Source organism: Brachyhypopomus gauderio, unplaced genomic scaffold, assembly GCF_052324685.1.
Source record: "Brachyhypopomus gauderio isolate BG-103 unplaced genomic scaffold, BGAUD_0.2 sc43, whole genome shotgun sequence".
NCBI lineage: Eukaryota > Metazoa > Chordata > Actinopteri > Gymnotiformes > Hypopomidae > Brachyhypopomus > Brachyhypopomus gauderio.
Window position 1 is genome coordinate 1,206,218 of NW_027506869.1, and position 22,566 is coordinate 1,228,783.

At 41.8% G+C, this 22,566-nt stretch overlaps 3 protein-coding genes across 6 annotated transcripts in view; 1 reads left to right on the plus strand and 2 right to left on the minus strand.

Moving 5' to 3' along the window:
* Window positions 1-5,931, minus strand: part of LOC143485995 (uncharacterized) — a 6,021-nt gene extending 90 nt beyond the window's left edge. The window contains exons 1-8 of one of the 4 annotated variants that reach the window (XR_013123094.1): window positions 5,668-5,931; window positions 5,440-5,469; window positions 4,384-5,092; window positions 2,252-2,365; window positions 1,848-1,926; window positions 977-1,728; window positions 454-736; window positions 1-310 (exon numbers count right to left, since the gene is read on the minus strand). The exon at window positions 1-310 is cut by the window's left edge and continues 89 nt beyond it. Coding sequence is in view for 1 of the 4 variants with exons in the window: in XM_076985761.1 (XP_076841876.1) it covers window positions 2,279-2,365; window positions 4,384-5,092; window positions 5,440-5,469; window positions 5,668-5,792 (951 nt within the window). In the remaining 3 variants the exon portion in view is untranslated. Of the gene's footprint in view, window positions 311-453; window positions 1,729-1,847; window positions 1,927-1,991; window positions 2,366-3,628; window positions 5,093-5,439; window positions 5,470-5,667 lie in introns of those variants that run through there. The other 3 variants (XR_013123093.1, XM_076985761.1, XR_013123095.1) reach the window with 3 other exon arrangements.
* A 1,194-nt stretch (window positions 5,932-7,125) lies between these two features.
* On the minus strand, window positions 7,126-10,685 carry LOC143485959 (uncharacterized). The gene is made up of 2 exons (XM_076985707.1): window positions 10,530-10,685; window positions 7,126-8,243 (listed from the first exon to the last, which is right to left on the minus strand). Exons 1-2 carry the CDS (start codon window positions 10,658-10,660, stop codon window positions 7,445-7,447), a joined length of 930 nt encoding a protein of 309 aa, XP_076841822.1. The 5' UTR covers window positions 10,661-10,685; the 3' UTR covers window positions 7,126-7,444.
* Window positions 10,686-16,901: 6,216 nt separating this feature from the next.
* Window positions 16,902-21,125, plus strand: LOC143486047 (uncharacterized). Its single transcript, XM_076985828.1, has 5 exons — window positions 16,902-17,024; window positions 17,543-17,835; window positions 17,977-18,243; window positions 18,385-18,457; window positions 18,569-21,125. The coding sequence occupies exons 2-5, from the start codon at window positions 17,551-17,553 to the stop codon at window positions 18,673-18,675; spliced, it is 732 nt and encodes a 243-aa protein (XP_076841943.1). The 5' UTR covers window positions 16,902-17,024; window positions 17,543-17,550; the 3' UTR covers window positions 18,676-21,125.
* The last annotated feature ends 1,441 nt before the right edge of the window (window positions 21,126-22,566 follow it).

Consider the following 22,566-nt stretch of genomic DNA (forward strand, 5'->3'; position numbering starts at 1 on the left):
GTGTTTTTATACTCAGAACACACATATACAGTAACAAATATATTTTATTTTTTCCCACAAAAGCAATGTACACAGTGTACATCCCACCCAACACAAAGTTGCACATACAGTGGTCTACATACACAACAACAGAAGAGTTTACTATATACAGTTACAATTACAGTAAAAAAAAACTATGTTGCATACAATGGCACGCTGGCCAATGATATTCCTTCCCCTCCTTCGTCCGTCTTTTTGTGAGGTTGAATCCAACCTCATCAATGAAGATGAATTGGTGCTCCACTGCATCTACCTCTAGCTCAAAGATTCTCTGAAACACACATGACAGTATCAGAAATAGACATGGAGGAGTCACTATTGTGAAGCACAATCATTATGATTACAATACTGAAATATGTATAATTGATACAGTGTTGAGGGGATACATCAGTTGTGAGATTGTATAGGGCTTACTTGCACATAGTTATATCTCAGTTCTTTCACTCTTTCTGAATTGCGTTCAAAAGGCACCCTGTAGACCTGCTTCATCCTCAGATTATTTCTGCGCAAGACACGGTCCAGCGTTGATAATCTCACCCTATCAATATTTTGAAATATCTCGTTGTTTTCTATTATTTTTCTTTGTATTTTCCATAATGTTATGGCATTATTTTCTAGGACCATGTTCAGGATTTCAGTTTCCTGTTCAGGAGACAAAAGACGTTTCCATCCACCTCGTGTTGGTAACCTTTCAGTTCTGCAATACAAATAGTAAAATACTGTAAATACTGTGTAGGAATACAAAGTAGGAATACATTTCCCAAATACTTGAAACATACTTTATATTTACAGTCCTACAGAACAGTCCACAGGCAATACTGTACTCATTGAGTACTGTATTGATATGCAGTACTGCAGTTTCCTACTGAGAGTTGATTTCTTACCTGTTCTCATTACGGAAAGTCCGGGTGATGGATGCTACAGTGTACCTACTCACATTTGGCTGTACTCTTTGCCCAGCCTCCCTCATTGTTAGACCATAGACCACATGGTCAACCAAAGTGGCTGGGATCTCATCAGAGATTACGGTCCTTGGCCTTCCTCATCCTCGTCCTCCTCCTCTTGCTCTCACTCCTCTGGCTCTCCCTCTGTTTCCACTGTTGGCATCCATTGCTCCAAAACAGAAGAGCTCACCACCAACAGAAGAGCTTTTGCCATTTTATGCTAAAGCTCTGATTGCTGGTTGTAAACATGTGTGACAGGTGTTTGCCGATATGATGAGTCAGTGTGCATAGTAGGACAATTAACTTTAGAATTTTGAATAACAGTGTGTTCCTTGTGAAAACAAGAGATTTTCTTCATGAAAATTATGCCAAATGCAGAAAATTGTGTGTAGTGTTTTGAAAAAAGTGTGTTTTAGAACTGCAATTTGAGTGTAAAGCAGGAATTGTGCTTGTAGTTTAGTAGAATTGGTTCAGGGGGTTGGTGCAATAGTTACATGTTGTGGTCATTGTGTCTCAATTACCAGTATTAGTGTGTTAACAATCGAGAAAAACTGTAAATCAGACTAGACCCTGAAGTTGCTTGTTCTTTCAGAGAAAAATAAAATAAATATTTACTGGCCTTCATTTTTCTTTGCTCTTGTTTACTGATCACTCCAGAGGCTCATCATTTCATTCTGTTACTTTTTTTAAAATAAACTTGGATTCTTCTTGGCATCTCACCATCTTGAAAGAATTTCACTAATTACTGCAGGACAAAACCAGAGGAAACATATTTGCTTCTTGAAAAGCTCGTTTGGTGTGTGAGGCACAGTGAGACAGGGCAGAGTCGCCATTTTTTTTCTTTTGGGATCATTTCATACAAACCTGGTTTACATAGACAGACTCATCTGTGAGGAGTGCCATGGTCTACCCAGAGGAAAACTGATCTGAGAACAGTTTTCTGCTGTATACACGCATGCACACACACACACACACACCACATGAATATCCCTCATTTGACTTTTCAGAAGGCTTACACTTCTTAATACGTGTGTGTATGTGTGTGTGTGTGTGTGTGTGTGTGTGTGTGTGTGTGTGCGTGCACTCGTGCATGTATAAGAGATGTAGAGCTAAACAAGCCTGTATATAAATTAGTAGAGAAAGAGTTAGTTCAGCTGCTCCTCCAATCCAGCAGGGGGTGCCACTCCTCTCTCCCATTACTCAATCAACATCATAGTTACTATTGAAGAAACAACCAGGAGTGAGTGCACAGCTCTGGCCTGACAAACCTGGCTCTAAAGGACCCAACAGGCACTTCAGATGAAGCACCGTGGCCACGGGACGAACTTTAACCCGTGAACCCCCGTGGGCTTCTGGGCAGACCGCAATCCAAGGACCAGACCCTGATGTGAAAGAAAAATATGAACCTCAAGGGACAGCCCTGTGAACAAATGGTGTTAGTTGTCTTTTTGGGAGAGTATTAAAAACTTCAAATCAAGTCAATACAGTTTTGACAAACAGCTGGTGGTGTATTTTATCACCATCAGACTTTGGCGCTGATCGCTGGAGGCTGCGTAGAACAGCACCACTACAGACAGACTGGATCACTACCTCTGTCTGGGGTGTTTTCTGTGTGTATAGCACATTTACAAGTGTCATTTTTGTACTCAAAATTTTTCATCAAATGTTTCACCAAATTATCTCAGGGTATGAGAGCAAAATTACAGCAGAATAAGAAAATGAGAGAGAGAGAAACTTGAAAAGAAACAGAAGGCTAACAGAGTTGGCTCTCTGTGCTCATCTGGTTTGAGGTGACCCAGCTATCTGAAGACAGATGAATAATGCAACACTCAGCTGATATTTTTAACCATGAGACCAGAAACTATGGCTGGAGAGGAGAAAACGGTGTTTGTGTATGTCTGCTGTACGTGTGTGTCTGCTGTGTGTCTACACTGTAGGTCACACCTGTTTTTTCCTTAATAAGACAGTGAGAACAAGTCCATTCTCCCACCTCTCTCTCTCTCTCACACACACACACACACACACACACACAATCCTTCACTCCTTAGGGATCAGCTGACTGCACTGTTTTGCCTCTTCTGACCCACTGTCCTATTTCCTCTAGCCCAATTCTAACCTACACACACACACACACACACACACACACACACACACACACACACACACACACACACACACGTCACCGAAGATTAAAATAATGTTTATGGTATTACTTTCTCTTTACATCTGGCCGTGTATGCAGAGTGGTTGTTTTTAGACGTTGATAAAGGAGCAACATGTCCCTCTGATGTGTGTGTGTTTGTTCAGTAGGACAATTCAGCCAACTACTCGCTCTGACAAGCCCAGCTTTGGGAATCAGATGCAGACTGCTCCAGTCCACATCACCACCCATCATCTCAGGGCATCAGTGTTCATGGGAGGGCACTAACCCCACCATCAGTGGCACACGGCCCATGAGGACGATTGGAGCACGGAGGCAAGGGGGTGTGGTTGGTAATGATCTGATCAGCTGAATCAGATGTGTTTGAGCATAGAAAGGTCTATACAGGAGATGAAGAATGGAGCTCAGTGGAAGAAACAACTTCACTCACATAAGCCCATCTGAAGCCATCTGACATTTAGTGCAGAAACAACTGAAAGACCACCAGGAAGGAAAACAAAGTATTTTAGTCAGCAAAGTGTTTATTTTACTGTTAGAAAAGAAAACGTTTTTCAGTCAGCAAAGATAACAGACCACTTAGCCAGGTTAAAATGATGAAGTCAGTTCAAGTGTAAACATCAACAAATGCTGATATAAATGGTTGTTACTAATATTACTTTTATCAATAACATTATTTATTAGGATGTAGAAAGTGTCCATGTGACGTCAACACAAAGCAGATGCTTGCAGAACTGAATCAAAGTGGTTTCATTTTAAGAATACAACTCCAGAGACGTATGTGAGGAGAACGTGAGGGTTAAATCCAGAAAGTTCAAACAGGAACACCAAACAATATCCATGTCAATAACCAGTGCAGGGTCAAAATCCAGAAAAAAACTGGGAACAACACCAGGAAGGAAAAAGCAAAAGAGAACCCAGCACAGTAACAGGACAAATATGCAAAATGAACTGACAATACACTGAGTGCAGCTAGTCTAGTATAACCAGGGTTGTACTAATTAGCTTCAGGTACATGTAGTAATCAGAAGAGGATCTTGTGAATCGGTTACTAGAAGCTTCAGAGTAAGCACTCAAAGCTGATGGTGTAGTACGTCATTTGTGATTATACCAAACACCCCAGCTACAACATAAGATGAACCATTACATAAACACTAAGATTCATTGTTTTTCATCTTTATCCATGTTTTCTGGAGCAAAGGATGCTGGGTACATGGAGACCCCTGAATTCCCTTTACTCACCAGGATGTACTGCTCGTAGTTTTCGGAAATATCTGACGAAATAATGCTCACTACTTCCCCGTCTCCCTGTAAAAGGAATCGGACATCTTTGGTAGGGGGATGTGAAGCGGTGAGATATTTCTCGATGAGATGGTCCATACAGGCGATCAGCTCTGGACAGGGTGCTTTCTCCTTCTGCAACCAGCACTTTCTTTTCAGTAAACCCTCAACATCTAGAGGACTAAGAGAAAAATGGCACCTTGTTTGGATCGTCATGATGTCCCAGGGAACACTCCTAATAGTGTATGTGACCGAAAATCTGTTACATTCGATTCTTAACGCAGGATGACGACCATTGATCAGCGCATCTTTTGCTTGCTTAAAACAGGACTGACGCTCATCTTGACAGGAGTGCATGCTGAAATGGACGCCAGTGATGTGGCTATGATTGACTAAGTTATAGTCAGAGTCGACATAGACGAGGCAGTCAACGCGTCTGTTGCCGCCCTCGGACGTTATAGTGTAGGTGATGCTGTCATCCTTTCCGATTCGTACATACTGCCCGTCACCTTTGACCAACAGGGTGGATATTTTGCTGATGGGACTGAGTCTCATCATTTTTACAGCAAAGTCCAAGTTGGACAAGAGAAGACTCTCGGTTCCCCCTCTTTCTTTCAGCTTGTGTGTTATGGACAGTATGCCCTCTGTGTCAGGTTGTACGTCAAAGTTTCTGGAAGCATAAAAATGACTTTTAGGCAGAAAGATTAATATCCAGGACAAAACAAACTGATGAACTTGTGTGGTAGCCTACAACATCCAGTGAAGTTTGGAATATTAAATGTTAGTGTTAGATTACACCAATTACACCAACCAACATAGGCTAGGGTGTGTGTCACAAATAAACCTTCATGTGCAATATATTTATTAGTACAAAACACTACAACTTAGTCCATTAAGTCTTTGTAATTGGGCCTGCTCAATTTTACCACAACCACTCTGCTTAGTAGTTATCAGACAGCAAAACAGGCAATTTCTTTAAAATACAAAACAGAAATATACAGTTACAGAGTGTCTTACGTTTGAAAAGTCGTCATTTTGAAGCCGGACCTGTTAATGAAAGGCACAAATTCCACACATTAATACTCACACTGGCTGATGGTTGTATTAAGTAGCAACGTTTCCAAATGTGGACCACATTACACAAATATAAAATGTAAATCCACCCCTGATGGTCTCACTATTGTACTCCGTTTGACAATCTCAGAGTCGAACCCTCTGTAGTCATGTAGCTTTTTTCGTTTTTACCTGATCAGATCAGCTGATGCGATGTTTGTCCTTGGTTTCTTCTTTGCAGAAGGAAATAACGCCAAGGTAAACGTGTGAGCAGTGTCTACAAGCGAATTTTCCGATTCAGTTTCGTTTTCCTTCATACAGCATTATATTTGGGTGTGTGATAGGGGTGAGAGGGTGGGTAGGATGGGGGGACGTTCTTTTAATTTCTTTTTAGTTTTTTAAGATTGCAATTCGAGTTCTACATCAGTCTGCATGGATTTTAGACTATATTTATTTTTGCTTCAGAGAAATATACGGAGTTTTTATTTTTACTGAGTTCAATCAATCTAACAAAGTTTCGTTTTCGGAGAACTCGAAACTACGAGCATCACGTGTCAGAGGGCGGATGGGCGGGTTACTGGACGGAACCCTGCCTTCTATAACCCATCTGACCCCGACACTCCACCTTGTGAGGGAAGAGAAGATGTAACGCTAATTAGGGTTCACACACGTATCTACAACACTTATTTTCAGATTTAAACGTAGTTGTGAATAGAATGCATTTGTCCAACATACACTTGAAGAGAGAATACACTAAAAACCCTCAAATACAAACTATCCAACAACAGACAGAGATGAGTGATGGTGAATAATCTATTCTGGGTGTTTGCACGTTTGTGCTGCGGGGTTAAAGGCAGTCATTCTCAGCACTTTGTATATGACTTTTTAAATGTTTTAATTTCTTGAAAATATTTTTTATTTGACTTTAGGTGATTATATGGTTAATGCTTTGCTTCTTCAATGTGTAATCCTGTCCTTGCAGAAACACGACATCGTTCTTTGCAAAGTCTTATGAAGTTAAAGCAGTGAGATGTTTTCTCCTTTGACAGCCCTGTCAGTGTAGTTAGTTCTCTCTGACAGAACAAAATTATGTGGACTAGAATGTTATTTTGACCGAAAAGACTTTCCTGAGGAGGAGGTTGGACCTCTTTTAGAGAAGAATTTACATTAGTTATTTTCACACTGTTCCCTGGTTTTAGTTTGGGTCCCTCCTGGTCCTGGGATACTATGAAATGTGGATGTGGTTAACTAGATGGGAATCTGGCCAGCATTTTGTCTTGTGTGCCCCACTGTACTACATCATTGTTGGCAGTTGTTTCACAGCTCGCAATAAAAATATAAGCTCATGATCTATGTATCTCTCTGCTTATGGGAAATAAAATTATCTACTACAGTAATAAAATATGTTTATTTATTTATTTAACACTTAAAATGAACAGAAATGTCCAGAAGTAGGTTAACTAATTTCCTACAATGACTGTATACAATGTATTTGGTTCCAATGTTTTTTATGTTTTTGTTTAATGGTTTTTATAATTTATATAAATATATAACTACACAGAAGACACAATTTAAGAGAAGTAAACCTGGTAATATGTTATATAACATACTACAGAAAGTGAAAGTGAAGGTACTACATCATACACCAAGTCAATTTCAATATAACATCCTTTAGTCACACATAAATTATATTTATAAAGAGCAAATAAATATCCATCTTGGAATTAATCTCGGCCTATTTATCACAATCATCCAGGCATATCTACTACTGTATCCATTTCTCCAGACATCTACACATTGTTTTGCAGTGAACAGTTATGGAACAAGATAGGATCAAACACCCTCTTCCTATCAGGCTAAATTGATGGTTGAATACAGTTGAGCTGTTATGAAGAGTTCAGTCCTCCAGTCCTTGGTAGTCTCCGCCTCCTTAAGATCTCAGTAGTCTCCGCCCCTTCAGCCTTTAGTCTTATTCATACTCCCATAGGTCCATGTCCTGCACCCTGTGGCTGTGGGCCTGGTTCTGGCCATCCGTGAAGATGTAATGCTGGGTGCTGTGGTAGTCGGGCCTGCCACACAGAAGCTCCACCATCTCCCCATCGCTCTGGAGCACCACACGGCTGTTCTCCTCCTGGTACTGCCCGAAGTGGACCAGGAGGTGCTGGAAGCACGCTAGCAGGCCTTCTCCCATAGCTCCGGTCTGCTCCAGGCGGGTCTTCACCTCCAGGAGCCTCTCCAGGTTCAGGGTCTTCCCCAGGTGGACGCGACGCCGTGGGCAGACCGTCAGACTGCGCTGGGGCTGCTGGGTAATGTACGTGAGACGGAGCTCGCCGCAAACGATCCTGAGCTCCAGTTCACCCAGGCCTGAAGGGTTGGCCTCGGCCTCCACGCTCAGGGCACGTCTGGCCTGCTCCAGGCAGCCCTCCAGCTCATCTCGGCAGCGATGCCCGGAGAAGTGGCCCTCGCTCAGGCACGAGGCCGTGAGACGAGCCCCCACATGCACTCGCTGGTGGAGCTCCGGCCCTTTAGGACCCAGGCGGACGGTGTAGAGCAGGACAGGCGTACCGGCCACGAAGCGCACCAACACCCTCTCCCCCTCCACCGTGAGGGAGGCGTCACGCCGCTTGCCTGCAGGAAGAGCCTCCATGGTGTGGAGAGCAAACTCCAGGTTGGTCTTCAGACCGGAGTCCAGCAGTCCTTCCTGACGGAGTTTGACCTTCGCCGGCAGGAGATACTCCAGGTCCAAACATGGCACCGTGATGGTTTTTCTGAAGGAAATCAGAAGTACAACGTGTGTGTGTGTGTGTGTGTGTGTGTGTGTGTGTGTGTGTTATGTTATACATCAGCAACTTTAGATTACCCAAGAAACTATTTATCTAGGCCAGCTGTGTTTTGCACTACAGATAAGTAAACACAATACTACAACAGCTTAATGCACATAAATTATAACAACAAATAAACTAGTAATGAAAAGTTACTATATGAGATGTCTTGTGAGATGGATAGCCAAGCAGAAATTTGTTTCCTGAACTTCTCCATTAACTGTACTGTAAAAGATGTTTAACTAGCATGTCTTTGGTCCAACTGTTTCTAACCTGCTAAAACCCCATTCAGACCTACAGAATGATGGAGTTGTTCAAAAGCAGACAGAACACAACAACCTAATACGCACCGATCGTCCTGACAAACAGCTTGAAACGTACATTTGTATATGTATCACAGGTACCACAGATGTACTGTAACCTGACTGTGTAAAGACACCTACAGGCAGTGAGATATAAATAACTCAAAAGTGCAATTTCTGTCTCCAGAGCCCTGGTGTAAATGCCCAATGTCACAGTACCTTTCTACACTGCAGGAAACAGGAAGAAGGGGATGATGGGACATCTCCTGCATTTATTAAAGCTCAAGTGCAAAACTAAAGAGAGAAAACTCGTCTTGGCTGATTGTATTTTGGGTAAGGGAAAAATTGCATACATTATAAAAACACGTCTTGGCTGATTGACTGTATTTTTTGGGGAAAATGGCATACATTAAATTTTATTTATTTATTTTGGTCAAACGTTCCCTGTTAACCAATGAGAACATTGTGAACAAACACACAGCAAGGCCTTAATGCATTCAGACGCAGATGTTTTTCTGTTTATGGCATTTTTTACAGTGACACATTTTAAAAGCTTCATATTACAGCGTCCACATTAGAGCAACAGAAACAAACGACTCCAGTTCAGATTTTAATTTTGTTTATTTGCCACATCAGTCTTTGTTATTGTACGCCACTGAACGCAGAAACGTGCACGGGTCATTTTGAGCAAGAGCTATCAATCCAGTTTTCCCAGTATCGTGTTATGATGACAGCATAAAGCTGGATAATTCTACACAAGGTTTCAGCAGAGACTGCTGGTGTTGGAGAGAGCCGTGGTTTATGGTAATGGTTTTATTCATGCATTATTGCTGCATGTGTTTGGGTTTATGATGTAGCACTCCAACAAAGTGTCATTGTCGTAGTCCTGCACATGACTGTTGCTACGGGCGGTGAATTCCGACAGGCCCGGGTTTCGTGAAATGGTAAATATGCAGGATTTATGAATATTTCCCTACCACTCTCATGTACCACTCTCTATATTCCCATATTTCTCTCTCATTTTGAGATTTGGGGTCCAATATGATGTGCCAGCAACAGTCTGTCAAAACACCAAAACAAACAACTCACGCAACGGCTGAAATAAATAACCAAAACAAACCTAAAAATTATTGCTTACACAAAAGTCTGCTAATGATATTGTGCCTTCGCTGACCAACTATTCCCAAATGAACTTAATTGCTTACATTAATGTTGGCCCTTTTCTGTGATGGATGAGAACAACATTTGGGCAATAATGCATGTCCAAGTCAGATGGTCTGAGATCTTACGGAGTAGTGGAGGGGTGTGCCATTGTTCTAGGTTCTGGAATCGAACATGAGGCTCTTAAGAGTCAGAACTCGAGGGAATGTACCATCATACCACACATGTTTACTAAACACACCTCTGATCCACATCGCCTCGGAAACTCTGACCAAAGCATCAACAAACCACTCTGTCATGGCGAGTTCCTAGTGTTTACATTTCTGGATGTGTACGCTTTAGTCAGCATTGCAGTATGTCTTTCTGTTGTTTGTCAAACTTGTTTGTGTTGTAATACAGCATTGGAATGATGTAGAAGACTGTGTAGTTTTTCCTGATGGTCAAAGCTCATGTCCAATACTGAAAGTCTGATTGGTTATCTGATTGGTTATCTATGACAACGGCCCAGTCTGATTGGTTATCTCTGACAACGGCTCAGCCTGATTGGTTATCTCCGACTACTTCACGGCCTAGTCTGATTGGTTATCTCCGACTACTTCACGGCCCAGTCTGATTGGTTATCTCCGACTACTTCACGGCCCAGTCTGACCGTTTATCTCTGACTACTTTGCTAGAAGAAAAACATCAACAGCTTTTGGCCAAATCATCTGATGCTGATGTGCACAAAGACACATATGAGTTTAGTCAGCATTAATAGAAACAAGCTTACATGTCGTTCATGATGGTGGGTGTGGTCTTCCCTAGAAGAGTGGCACTTCTGAAGCCAGGCTCTTTACTTCCCGACACAGAGGACAAAGACATCGCCACGGTTACCTCCCTACTGCATAACTGGAAATGCATAACCACTGGACAATCATTAAGACGCACATTGAACTTTAAAATGTGATACTTTAGTTCTTTATAGTTTTATAACACTTTTGCTAAAAAATTCAGAAGAAGTGTGTAAAATGTTATATTACTTTGTAGCTATAGCTATTTATCAGTTTTGATTGACTGAATTCACTTATAAATAACAATGGACCATAATTTGCACATTTAATATTGTACAATTTTAGTAATGAATAGGCAAATACATAGAAGCACATGAAAACCTCACCTGTGTTGACTGTCTATCCCTTTGTTTTTCTGTTTTTCTCTCTCTTTATTATGGCAGGGGGTGGGGTTTGAAATTACTCCTCCTCCACACAGCTGTGCCACACCTCTTGACTTCTTTTCGGAACCCTGAGGTCAGACCTTGGCCATTATTTATGTCTTTATCTTTACCACAAATTCCCAAACACACAACAGTCTCCTTACATAACAGCCTCCCGCTCAGAGTGAAGCCTGATATTTTATTTCCTTCTGCAAGACTTTGAACACAAATAAAATACAAAATAAAAAAGTTTTAAAAGAATAGACATCTAAAAATCGAACTCTTTATTACAATAATTCTAATTTCAATTATTTGGTCTTGCTTTGTGCATCGTATCCATCTTTGATCATTGGTAAAGATCAATTTGAAAGGCTCTAGGATTAGGGTTTAAAGGTCCTCTTTCTTTATTAAGAGAAGCTACACCGGGCTGATCCAATGTATTCCCAGAAACCCATCTATGGAAGAAGGCCTGTTCGGCCATGGTGACATCTTGCTTTCTGACTCCTGTGACCTTCAGGTCAAGCTCAGGTTCACTGGCCAGCACGGCTACCCCCAACTCTGAAGACAATACCTTGTAACCTTTGAACCAAAAGCTAGTTTCTTCAGCCCATACGCATCCCGGTAGGATACACAGCCAGACCTCTGTCTGCTCGACTCGAGCCAATGAAAGCTGAAGGAACTAAAGCGGATATTCCCAGCTGAGTTGAATTGGTGTCGTGGAAGCAAAAGTTTCAATCTTGTGAGTTCCAGTTTTGATGCAAGTACAATGAAAACATCTACTGCAAAGAAATAAGGTGCTGAGTGCCAGGAAGAACTTCAACTACTTTTGGACTATTTATGTTCATATGATTATGTTGTGGTTATATAACAATACGTGATTGGCAAAAGTCTGAAGAGAGAGAGAGAGACAGAAGTAAGTTTTTCATAGTTCTGTATTGTTATTGAGATTTGAATTGAACTGACTAGCCATTTGCAAAAACAAAACAAGAATGACAATACAAACAAACAAACAAAAATTATATCTATAATTGAGAACTGCTGCTTTAAGTATAAATACTTTTATATCCCTAGGATTTGATTGGTTAAGATCCAGATCAAGAGCTGTTTTTCAACTAAACCTGCCCTAGAGCACTTTAGCTGTGGAGGACATAGGACTCCTTAATGTCTGAGCTGTTTAGAGTTAATACAAGTTACTGTTGAGCTTAAGGTAAATCCAAAATAAGCTCAGGAAACCAGGAACTCCGGTATACCCTTCAGGTCATAACACTGACAACACAAAGTGAAATCACATTTTGCAGAACTGACTGTGTGATTAAATGAAAACGAAGTAGCATTTGAAATGCCAAATGAAATGTTGCAAACTGCAGGCTGCAGTTTGAGGGAAAAACAAGATGATTGTTTTAAATCTGTGTGCGTGCGTATGTGTGTGTGTGTGTGTGTGTGTGTGTGTGTGTGTGTGTGTGAGTGTATGTGTATGTGTGTGTGTGTGTGTGAGTGTATGTGTGTGTGTGTGTGTGTGTGTGTGAGTGAGACAGAGAAAAAGCCACACATGACCCAAAACCATTTAACCAGGTATTTTAAAATGGTAGCGGTGGTGTGTCATGTTATAGACTGAGGACCAGAGTCCTGAGGACTAGGGGTCCTGAAGAGTAGAGTCCTGACTCTCATGCATGTGCCTCCCGAGGCCTCAAGACGCACATGCTGTCGACGGGGAAAAGGCCAGTTGCCATGGCAACGGGGAGCTGCCAAAGATGTGTGCTGATGGGTGACAGTAAGAGCCAGACGCAGACGACAGACTCTACGCCTGGGGGCTGCTCGTGGGGTGAAGACAGGAGAGAGAGAGAGAAAGAGAGGGGGAGAGACAGAGAGCGAGAGGCACTAATGGACACTAATCTCTATTAGTGGTGACATTGTCAGGATGCTTGTCATGCCTAGTATCTAAACAAACCGACACACACACACACACACACACACACACACACACCCTTCAGTCTCCTCCACATTCTCACAGTAGAACCTCCCACTCACATCAGGTCACCAACGTACGTGTATATTCAATTCTTTAAAAAACGTTCTTTCTGCTGTAGCCATCAGAAAGTCATCAGGGTGAACTATTTACACACATACTCGCAATTATGTTCACACACTCACACGTGCACGTGAACACACACACACACACACACACGCGCGTATGCACACACACATACATGCACACACACACTGAGGTATCACTCTCTGTAAAGACTAGCCAGCCCCAGGCAGGGTACGGTCTCACACATTACGGGTAGCAGCAGTGTGATTCAGAGTCCAACCGTCACAGACTATTACATAACACGGAACCACGGGCAAGTGACCAGGGTCAGGTGACCAGGAGCAAAATGATAGAGTTTCAGAGTAGAAAAAAAAAACAAGTGTGTGTGTTACTGTTTGTGTCTTTTTCTTTCTGTTGGAATGTAAGACTTTTGCATCTAAATATATTCAGGCACTACTGTGTACTTCTCAGATTCAATATTACATTGAATATAAAAGCACATGGCTAAAAAGAATACTTCGACAACAAAAGATACGTCAAAAAAAGAAAATCCAATTCACACAATTTTTTTCTTACTCAAAATACAGTCAGTCATATTTGGTCGGAGTTTTCTCTCTTTAGTTCTTTAGTTTTGCACTTGAGCTTTAATAAATGCAGGAGATGTCCCATCATCCCCTTCTTCCTGTTTCCTGCAGTGTAGAAAGGTACTGTGACATTGGGCATTTACACCAGGGCTCTGGAGACAGAAATTGCACTTTTGAGTTATTTATATCTCACTGCCTGTAGGTGCTTTAACAGATCTAGCACCATCTGTGCACGCTGTAACACATGCGTACATGTATACGCGCATGTATATAAGTATATGTATATACGTCCATATAAAATGTGTGTATATTCCTATATTCCAGTACGCATATAAGTGTGTGTATATATATATATATATATATATATATATATATATATATATATATATATATATATATATATATATATATATATATATATATATATGCGAACTCTCACGCATTGAGCGTGAGACACACGCATTTGACTCTTCACACGCTCTCACGCCCCACATCCGATTTCTCACGCCGTTACTAGTTCGCTCTGGCGATAGATCGATAGATCGCAATATAATACTTCATTTGTGTCCATTTTACACCCCGCCCGGTAACAATTTACGTTCGCCAAACGAGGCTGAAGTTGTTTACTTATTCGCAGTTTGAGATTCGTTTGGTTACTTATTCGCAGCTCCGTATTCAGCGGCTGAAGTTGGTTACTTATTCAAAAAGGGTGTGTTCACGATGCGTGTTTGCTGCGCATTTTGTTTAAAAGCGATAGATTAAACTTACATTAAACGAGCGTAAGAGCAAACATTTAAGAGGTTATTGTTTCCCATACTGATTTTGTGAATGTAAAAAATAAAAATAGAATGAAAGCATTTCATTTGTTAAATGGTTTCTATTTCAAGTCGTTTCAATTGTATGCAATTTGTACATGATGATTAAATTCGTCAGCATTTCTAACGTAAGGAAACATATTCTTAGATTTCAAAACTAAAAACACAGAAATGCTCGTGTTCGCCAACAGGTTCAAATCTCACTCCAAGCGATCTTGAAAAGTTGGCAACCCTGCATTATGAATGTCTAGAACAGTAGTAGCCAACCTGCGGCTCGCGAGCCGCATGCAGCTCTTCGCCTGGTTTCATGCGTCTCCCCAGCCGGTCCGCACTCTCACCTGCACTAACGGTCTGTGTCGTGGCCCGGTTACAGAGGGCGACACACTGCTACATCTTCGTGCTGCGCGGTTTGTTTACAAATCTGGCGAGCCGCTATACTACTGGCGATCGATCGATCGCGATATAATACTTATATGTAATAAAATACGATATAATAATAATATGTCCATTACACCCCCCCCCGTTAACAATCTACGCTCGCAACCCCCCACCCCCGTAAACAATTTACATGTCCATGTATGACAGGGGTGGCCAACCCGTCATAGACCAAGAGCCACTTTTTTGAGCCACATCGTACATGGGCGAGTGTAATCTGTTGAGCGGGGGGGTGGGGGGGGGGGGTGGCGAGTGTAAATTATTAGCTGTGAAGACAGTCAAATGCGTGTTTTCCACTACGCCGGTTTTAAAAGTATTAGCGGCTCGCTAGGCTTGTAAACTAACCGCGCACCACGAAAATGTAGCAGTGTGTCGCCCCGTTTGTGCAGGTGAGCCCGCGAACAGGTGTTCTGTCGATTTTTCCTACCCATCGAAAATTCATACCAAGGCTTACTGCGCATGCGCAAGTCGCTTTTACGTCACTATTTTGGTGGCCGCCTACTACACCCATCGATTTTTCCTGCCTGCTAGCGAATTTCAACAGTGCAGTACTATTTAGTCCTTTCAATAGTGCAGTAAGTTAATTTCTTGTTTATAATTTCTTCTTTGTTTGCAGTTGCAATGTTTTCAACTGTGCATTAAGTTAACTAGTTGATTAAAATGTTTTAAACAGCGCCGTTTTACTGTCTGTTATTACCTATAGGGACTTGGATATTTCCGCATGATAATGATTGAGCCGTGTAGTGTATTATTATTAATAATACACTAATACGCAAAATAAAACTTTTATTTTAAAGCTCATCCTACTTTTGAAACGCTGATTTGCGCTACATTACGACGTTTCCATAAGGTAAACAAACTAGAGATACGTCTACAATACTACTTTTTAAACGCTGATTTGCGCTACATTACAACGTTTCCATAAGGTAAACAAACTAGAGATACGTCTACAATACTACTTTTAAACGCTGATTTGCGCTACATTACAACGTTTCCATTTGGTAACAAACTACAGAGATACGTCTACTACGTTTTAAACGCTGATTTGCGCTACATTACGACGTTTCCACAAGGTAAACGAACTAAGAGATACGTCTACAAATACGCGATGCCAACGGACACGGTATGAAAATTCGACAAGGTAGGAAAATTCGACAGACTAGTCTATAAATACTCGCTGCCAGCTGATACGGTAGGAAAATTCGACAAAGTAGGAAAATCCGACAGAACACCGGCTGAGGAGCCGCATGAAACCAGGCAAAGAGCCGCATGCGTCTCGCGAGCCGCGGGTTGGCCACCCCTGATGTATGATGTGGCTCTTTGCCGTAACCAGGGCTCTCAAGTTTTGAATTCATTTCAGAGTGTGAGAGTCGGTGGCGAACTTAAGTTGTTCAGCGGGGGTGGGGGTGGGGGGGGGGGGGCGTTGTTGTTGTATTTCGCGATCGATCGCCAGTGGAGGGCGACATATATATGGATCAGAGGTAAATAAGCTAGATTTTATTTTTTCGCCTTGTGAAATCGGAAGTGTGGCGTGAGAGCGTGTGAAGACGGTAAAATGCGTGTGTCACACGCTCAATGCGTGAGACTTGAGATCACTGGCCGTAACGTAACACAGTAAAAAAAGTGGCTCTTGGTCTGTGAGACCACCTCTGGTCTTGAGGTTCTTGGATTTGTTTTCTTCATTTATTTTGTAAAAAAACTGTTGTATAAAAGTGAGTTGATCTCGCCTTCGCCTCGTGCCTACGACCAAATCACAGCCGTGATGTTATTTGCGCTAACACACTCCCTCTCGTGTTGTATTGCTTAAATAGCTCTCAAGTTTGCGTACATAAAAAGTGCGGGAACACCGTAGTGATCCTCAAGAGCTGAAGAGAAAATCATAAAGGCTGAGATAGACGAGATACAGCAAACCAGTGTCAACACTTAGAGCCTTAATGAGCTTCTCTGCTTGTGATTGTGCCCTGATGGAAATATATCGCTCGAGTCCCCAACTATCCGCTTGACGTGATGTTACTCAAATGCGGACAGTCTGCGCGCGCGGGCGTATTTATATGATGACGTCACAAAGGAGGTAGCCTATATAAAGGCTCGTGGCTTTCGGAACTACTCACAGAGACCCGAAATCTCGAGACGACGGCATCTCCTACGGTACTTTACTCACAAAGAGACCCGAAATCTCCAGACGACAGCATCTCCTACACTAGAGGTATTCGGATTCGGAGTTCCATGAATAGCTCAGCGAAGCGGTTTACCATAGGCAGTTTTATTTATTAACCATAGTTCTTCTAAATTAGCTAGCTTATTTAAGTTAATGAATACATTAATAACAATAATTCATGAGGGCTTCGAAAACTTTTCTTCCCAGTTAAACCTGCATTTTCACAATGCACAGAGCTAAATATAGACATATGTCATGTATGATAAATGTTATACTTTGTTCTTATGTCTAAATAATCTAGATTTCCCTGCATTTGAAAAGTACAATGGAACATTACATAAAATTAGCTAACCCAGTCTTCTTTAAAAGCTTGCTACTAAGACCCTCGCAGTCGCACCGCTCGCGACGCGACAAGTATAAACCAGGCTTTAACTTTAAAAGGGCATTGCGGTCATCAATGGGCAGGTGCTTTGAGCACCTGATGGTTTTTAATAGTCATTTTTGTTACCCCATATAAGCTTTGACAGAATGCGTCTGATAAATGTAAATGTGAATTTGTGTCATAGACATAACAATGAGGTATCATCTAGTCATCACGTCATCTGCCACTGGGGCACAAACTGCTCAGAAGACTCCTCAGGAGTCTAAGCAGTCAGCTCCCAAAAAGGTTGAGCGTTTCAGTGACATCCATGAAAATACAGAAAGCAGTTCCAATATTGATTCCTTTTTGGACGCCCCAGAAGCCACTTTAGCAGACATCCAGACATTTATAACTGGTCTGAAGCCTGTAGTGGTGAAAAGACACGTTGTCCCTTTTACTGCTCGGATGAACGCTCCGAAATTCTACGTTAACTGGAAGGTAGGAATCATGTTTTACATTAATCATTTTATGTGCCCTGTTCCATAAATCAGTGAAACAGTTGAATATTTAATAGTTTTTCTTGTCACTTTTGTGAATCCTCATTTGTCATTTTGCTTTGTTTAACGTTTGTTCTTCAAGGAGTCAAAAAAAAGCCAACGTGCTGGTCTGGTATCTGATGTCCAGAAGAGGAGCAAGGCTTCTGAGATCAGCAGCACTCAGAATGTGTCTGTCAATGCAGAAAGCAGTTTTGGCTCCTTTTTTGACACTTCAGTAGCCACGTTCCCCACTTCAGCAGAAATCCAGAAATTAATTACAACTTATGGTCTGAAGCCTGTAGTGGTGAAAAGGCATGTTGTCCCTTTTACTGCTCGGATGAACGCTCCGAAAATCTACGTTAACTGGAAGGTAGGAATCATGTTTTACAATAATCATTTTATGTGCCCTGGTCCATAAATCAGTGAAACAGTTGAATATTTAATAGTTTTTCTTGTCACTTTTGTGAATCCTCATTTGTCAGTTTGCTTTGTTTCATGTTTGTTCTTCAAGAAGTCAAGAAAAAATGCTGGTCTGGTATCTGATGTCCAGAAGAGGAGCAAGGCTTCTGATCATCTTCAGGAATGTAAGTCCATGATTCAGAATTCTGAGAGGAGAACACTGTTATATCAGTATTCTAAAAGCATTTAATTAACATGAGGTTTTCTGTAGTTCTAATGAATCTTGTCTTTTACAGCTTCACACATTGAAACCAACGCTTTCTGTAAACGTTTGTCCCGGATGTGCTCAGCAATTTCCAAAGCCCTGTCCAATCCTTTCAAATGCTTTGGAAGAGCATCCTGAGAACTGTTTCATCAATACTGACCAGTAAAGTCTTTCTGCAGCCCAGTCCTTTGTTTATTGATTTATTTAAACCTAAGGGTTTTTTTTTACAGGTCTTGGTTTGGGAGCTAAGCACTTTGAAGCATGTGGATGTGCCCATATGCCTACTGGCTTTATCAGAGGGGTCCATATACAAATGATGAATGAAAGGAAACGCATATTTTCTCTTAAAATGACCATTTCCAGTGGGGTGGCAAGGGCTCTGTTGGGGGTGGCAATTGCCCCTCCTGCCCCCCCTTTGGCTGGATGCCAGCACACACATGTTTGTGGAACATACCATGGTGACACAATCAGGTTGCTGAGCAAAAGACCTCTGGAAAACTCTTTTACGGGCATGACCAGCTACAGCAAGTGGGGGTATGGCTGTCTTCTGTGTGGCACACCCCTTGGTAAAGGTCACCTGAGTCACCTGTTGAATGCTTAACCAGAGTTTATAGTTTATAGTCTTTGACAGTGCTCAGCTGACAGAGAGAATGACGTAAAGAGAAAATCCGGGCCGAAACTACGAAAACATACAGCAGCTATGTCACTTATTAATACAAGTAGTCACAAACTGGAAAAGCCTTGTCCATACTAATGCCACATTAATTATATCTCCCTGTTTGTATCCCACGAGTGACAAGTCAAGAGAGAGACGGCAGTTGCACACTGACACTGCTGAGGGTCTAATTCATCATGTGATCCCTCCGCGACGCGGTTGACACTACTGAAATGTGAAAAAATAAGTCGCATTGCCGTAAAGATGGTGCAGTCTAAGCCAGGGTCTAAACCAGGGATGGGCAACTGGCGGCCCCCGTCCTCACTCAGTGCGGCCCGCAAATACAGTTGTGATCAAATTTATTCAACCCCCAATGCTGCGAAGGGTTTTATGGAATTCAGTGCACATTTGTAATTGTGTTCATAATGAAATCTTACAAGGACTTGTTAAAGAACTAAATGCAACTAAGATAGCATCAATTTTTTTTGTCATAAAGTATTAAATGGCCTTTTTGTGATTTCTTCATTGACACAATTATTCAACCCCTTTACGACTACCACTCCTAAGAACAGAGGTTCATTCCAGTGTTTTCCATCAGGTATTGAAAACATCTGTGGATGTCAACGAGCAGCAATCAAGCATGATAAGCACCAATTAGGCAGATTTAAAAGGACTGTGATACTCAGCTCCTTCTAGACATCTACTGGTGTGTTTCCAAGCATGGTGAAGGCAAGAGAATGGTCCCAGAAGACAAGAGAAGAGGTTATTGCTCTTCACAAGAATGGCAATGGATATAAAAAGATTGCGAAGTTGTTAAATATTCCAAGAGACACTATCGGAAGTATCATTCGCAAGTTCAAGTTAAAGGGCACAGTGGAAACGTTACCTGGTCGTGGCAGAAAGAAGATCCTGACCGCGACTGCTGTGCGCTACCTGAAGCGTAATGTGGAGAAAAATCCCCGCGTGACTGCTAAGGAACTGAAAAAAGACCTGTCAGATGTGGGCACTGAAGTTTCAGCTCAGACAATAAGGCGCGCACTGCATAACGAAGACCTCCATGCCAGAACGCCCAGACGCACCCCCTTGCTGACTCCAAAGAACAAGAAAAGTCGACTGCAGTATGCCAAAAGTCATGTGGACAAGCCACAAAGGTTTTGGAACAGGTTTTGGAAACTAAATTAGAACTGTTTGGGACAATGGACCAGCGCTATGTTTGGAGAAGGAAGAACCAGGCTTATGAACAAAAGAACACCTTGCCTACTGTGAAGCATGGCGGGGGGTCAATTATGCTTTGGGGCTGTTTTGCTTCTAATGGTACAGGAAAGCTTCAACGTGTGCAGGGTACCATGAATTCCCTTCAGTACCAGGAGATCTTGGAGGAAAATGTGATGGAGTCAGTCACAAACCTGCGGCTTGGGAGACGTTGGACCTTCCAACAGGACAATGATCCGAAGCACACATCCAAGTCCACTTGAGCATGGTTGAACATGAAAGGCTGGAACATTCTAGAGTGGCCATCGCAATCACCAGACTTAAATCCAATTGAGAACCTCTGGTGGGACCTAAAGAAGGCAGTTGCAGTGCGCAAGCCTAAGAATGTGACTGAACTGGAGGCTTTTGCCCATGAAGAATGGGCTAAGATACCCATAGGTCGCTGCAAGACACTTGTGTCAAGCTATGCTTCATGCTTGAAAGCTGTCATAACTGGAAAAGGATGTTGTACTAAGTACTAAAAAATAATGTCACTAGGGGGTTGAATAAAACTGATAATGATGTGAGCACAGTAAAGACATTTGTGGTTATTCCATCATAAATATTATGTTATGTTTGTCTAATTTATAAGTGCCTCTTTGATATAATTGTAAATAAGATGACTGAAATGATCAAAATCAATGTCAAACTGGCCAAAACACTTTATTTCAGTGGGGGTTGAATAAATTTCATCACAACTGTAGATCAATAATAATATAATAATTAAAAGAAGAAAAAAAAACAATAGAGCAGGATTTTTTTGTTCTTGTCACGTAGGGCTATGCCCCCTCTCCTAGCTGTCACTCCGGTGTCCCTGTTCCTCGTGTTGGTGTTGTTCCTTGCTCGTTTATCCTTCCCTGCTTGTCTGTTGCCCTCAGAGACCGTATATATACGGCCTCTGGTTACCCTGGTCTCCCTCTGTCTGCCACGCCCGTCGTCATTGTGTTCAGCTGTGTCTAGTTTAGTCCTGTGTACTTATATCCCTGTGTTTCCCTAGCCCGTTGTCGGTTATTTGTGGTTTGTTCGGTTTTGTGGATTATCGCAGTCAGCGCTGTTCTGGTATTTTCCGTCTCCGTTGTGATTCTCTCAGTTCTTGTTTCCCTGCCTTGTTCGTTTCATTCTGTGTTCATCATGCCGTTGTATTTGTCATATAAGATAAGATAATCCTTTATTGATCCCGCAACAGGGAAATTTGCAATATTACAGCAGCAGAGAGGAAGGGACAGAGAGAGGAAGTATAAAAACAATATATAAGGTAAATAATAATTAAAAAACAAAACAAAAATGTATGTATACTGGTTACAAAAATATATGATATTGAAAAATATAATAATATTTGCATGGCTCTCCTGTTACGACTCCTGCCTGTCCTGTTGACCACAATTATGGAATTCCCCTTATTAAATCTCGCTCTTCTCAGCGTTTGTGTCCGCCTCATCGCTCCGCAGCGCGTGCTGTGTTACAGTTCTTTGATATGAAGGAGTTCAAATTCCTTTTTGTACTTTTTTATTAAGCATGAATTATTCTTTTATTTGAGACTTCAAATGCAGTGAGGGATGTGGCTAGGAAGGTACTTGGTGTGACCTCAGGACAGAGGAAAATAGACAAGGAGTCGTGGTGGTGGAATGAGGAAAGTGGTTGGCTAAAAAGAATTGGGATTTTCAGCAAGATGAAGAAAGTAGACAGAGGTACAAGGAGATGTAAGGCAAAGAGAGCAGTGGTAGAAGCTATAGAGAAGGCATATAGCAAGATGTATGAGAAGTTGGACAGGGGTTGTGAATCAGGACTCAAGTAAGGGCTGCAATTTGGAGAATGAAGAGTGGTAAGGCAGTTGGACCGGATGATATTCCAGTGGAGGCATGGAAATGTTTGGGAGAGACAGCAGTGGAGTTTTTGACTGGGTTATTTAACAGAATCTTGGAAGGTCAGAAGATGCCTGAGGAGTGAAGACGAAGCATAATGGTGCTGATTTTCAAGAATAAGGGTGACGTTCAGAGCTGTAGTAATTACAGGGGAATAAAGTTGATCTGTCACAGCCTGAAGATCTGGGAAAGAGTAGTGGAAGCTAGGCTTAGAGGAGAGGTGGAGATCTGTGAGCAGCAGTATGGTTTCATGCCAGCTAA

What these genes read in the sequence shown, in the direction of transcription:
- LOC143485959 (XM_076985707.1), bottom strand. Translation starts at nt 10,660, where the DNA reads ATGCATTTCCAGTTATGCAGTAGGGAGGTAACCGTGGCGATGTCTTTG. An exon ending in CCCACCATCATGAACGACAT is followed by an intron (nt 8,244 to 10,529) that starts GTAAGCTTGTTT and finishes GATTTCCTTCAG; the next exon opens with AAAAACCATCACGGTGCCAT.
- LOC143486047 (XM_076985828.1), top strand. Translation starts at nt 17,551, where the DNA reads ATGAGGTATCATCTAGTCATCACGTCATCTGCCACTGGGGCACAAACT. An exon ending in AATTCTACGTTAACTGGAAG is followed by an intron (nt 17,836 to 17,976) that starts GTAGGAATCATG and finishes TTGTTCTTCAAG; the next exon opens with GAGTCAAAAAAAAGCCAACG. An exon ending in AAATCTACGTTAACTGGAAG is followed by an intron (nt 18,244 to 18,384) that starts GTAGGAATCATG and finishes TTGTTCTTCAAG; the next exon opens with AAGTCAAGAAAAAATGCTGG.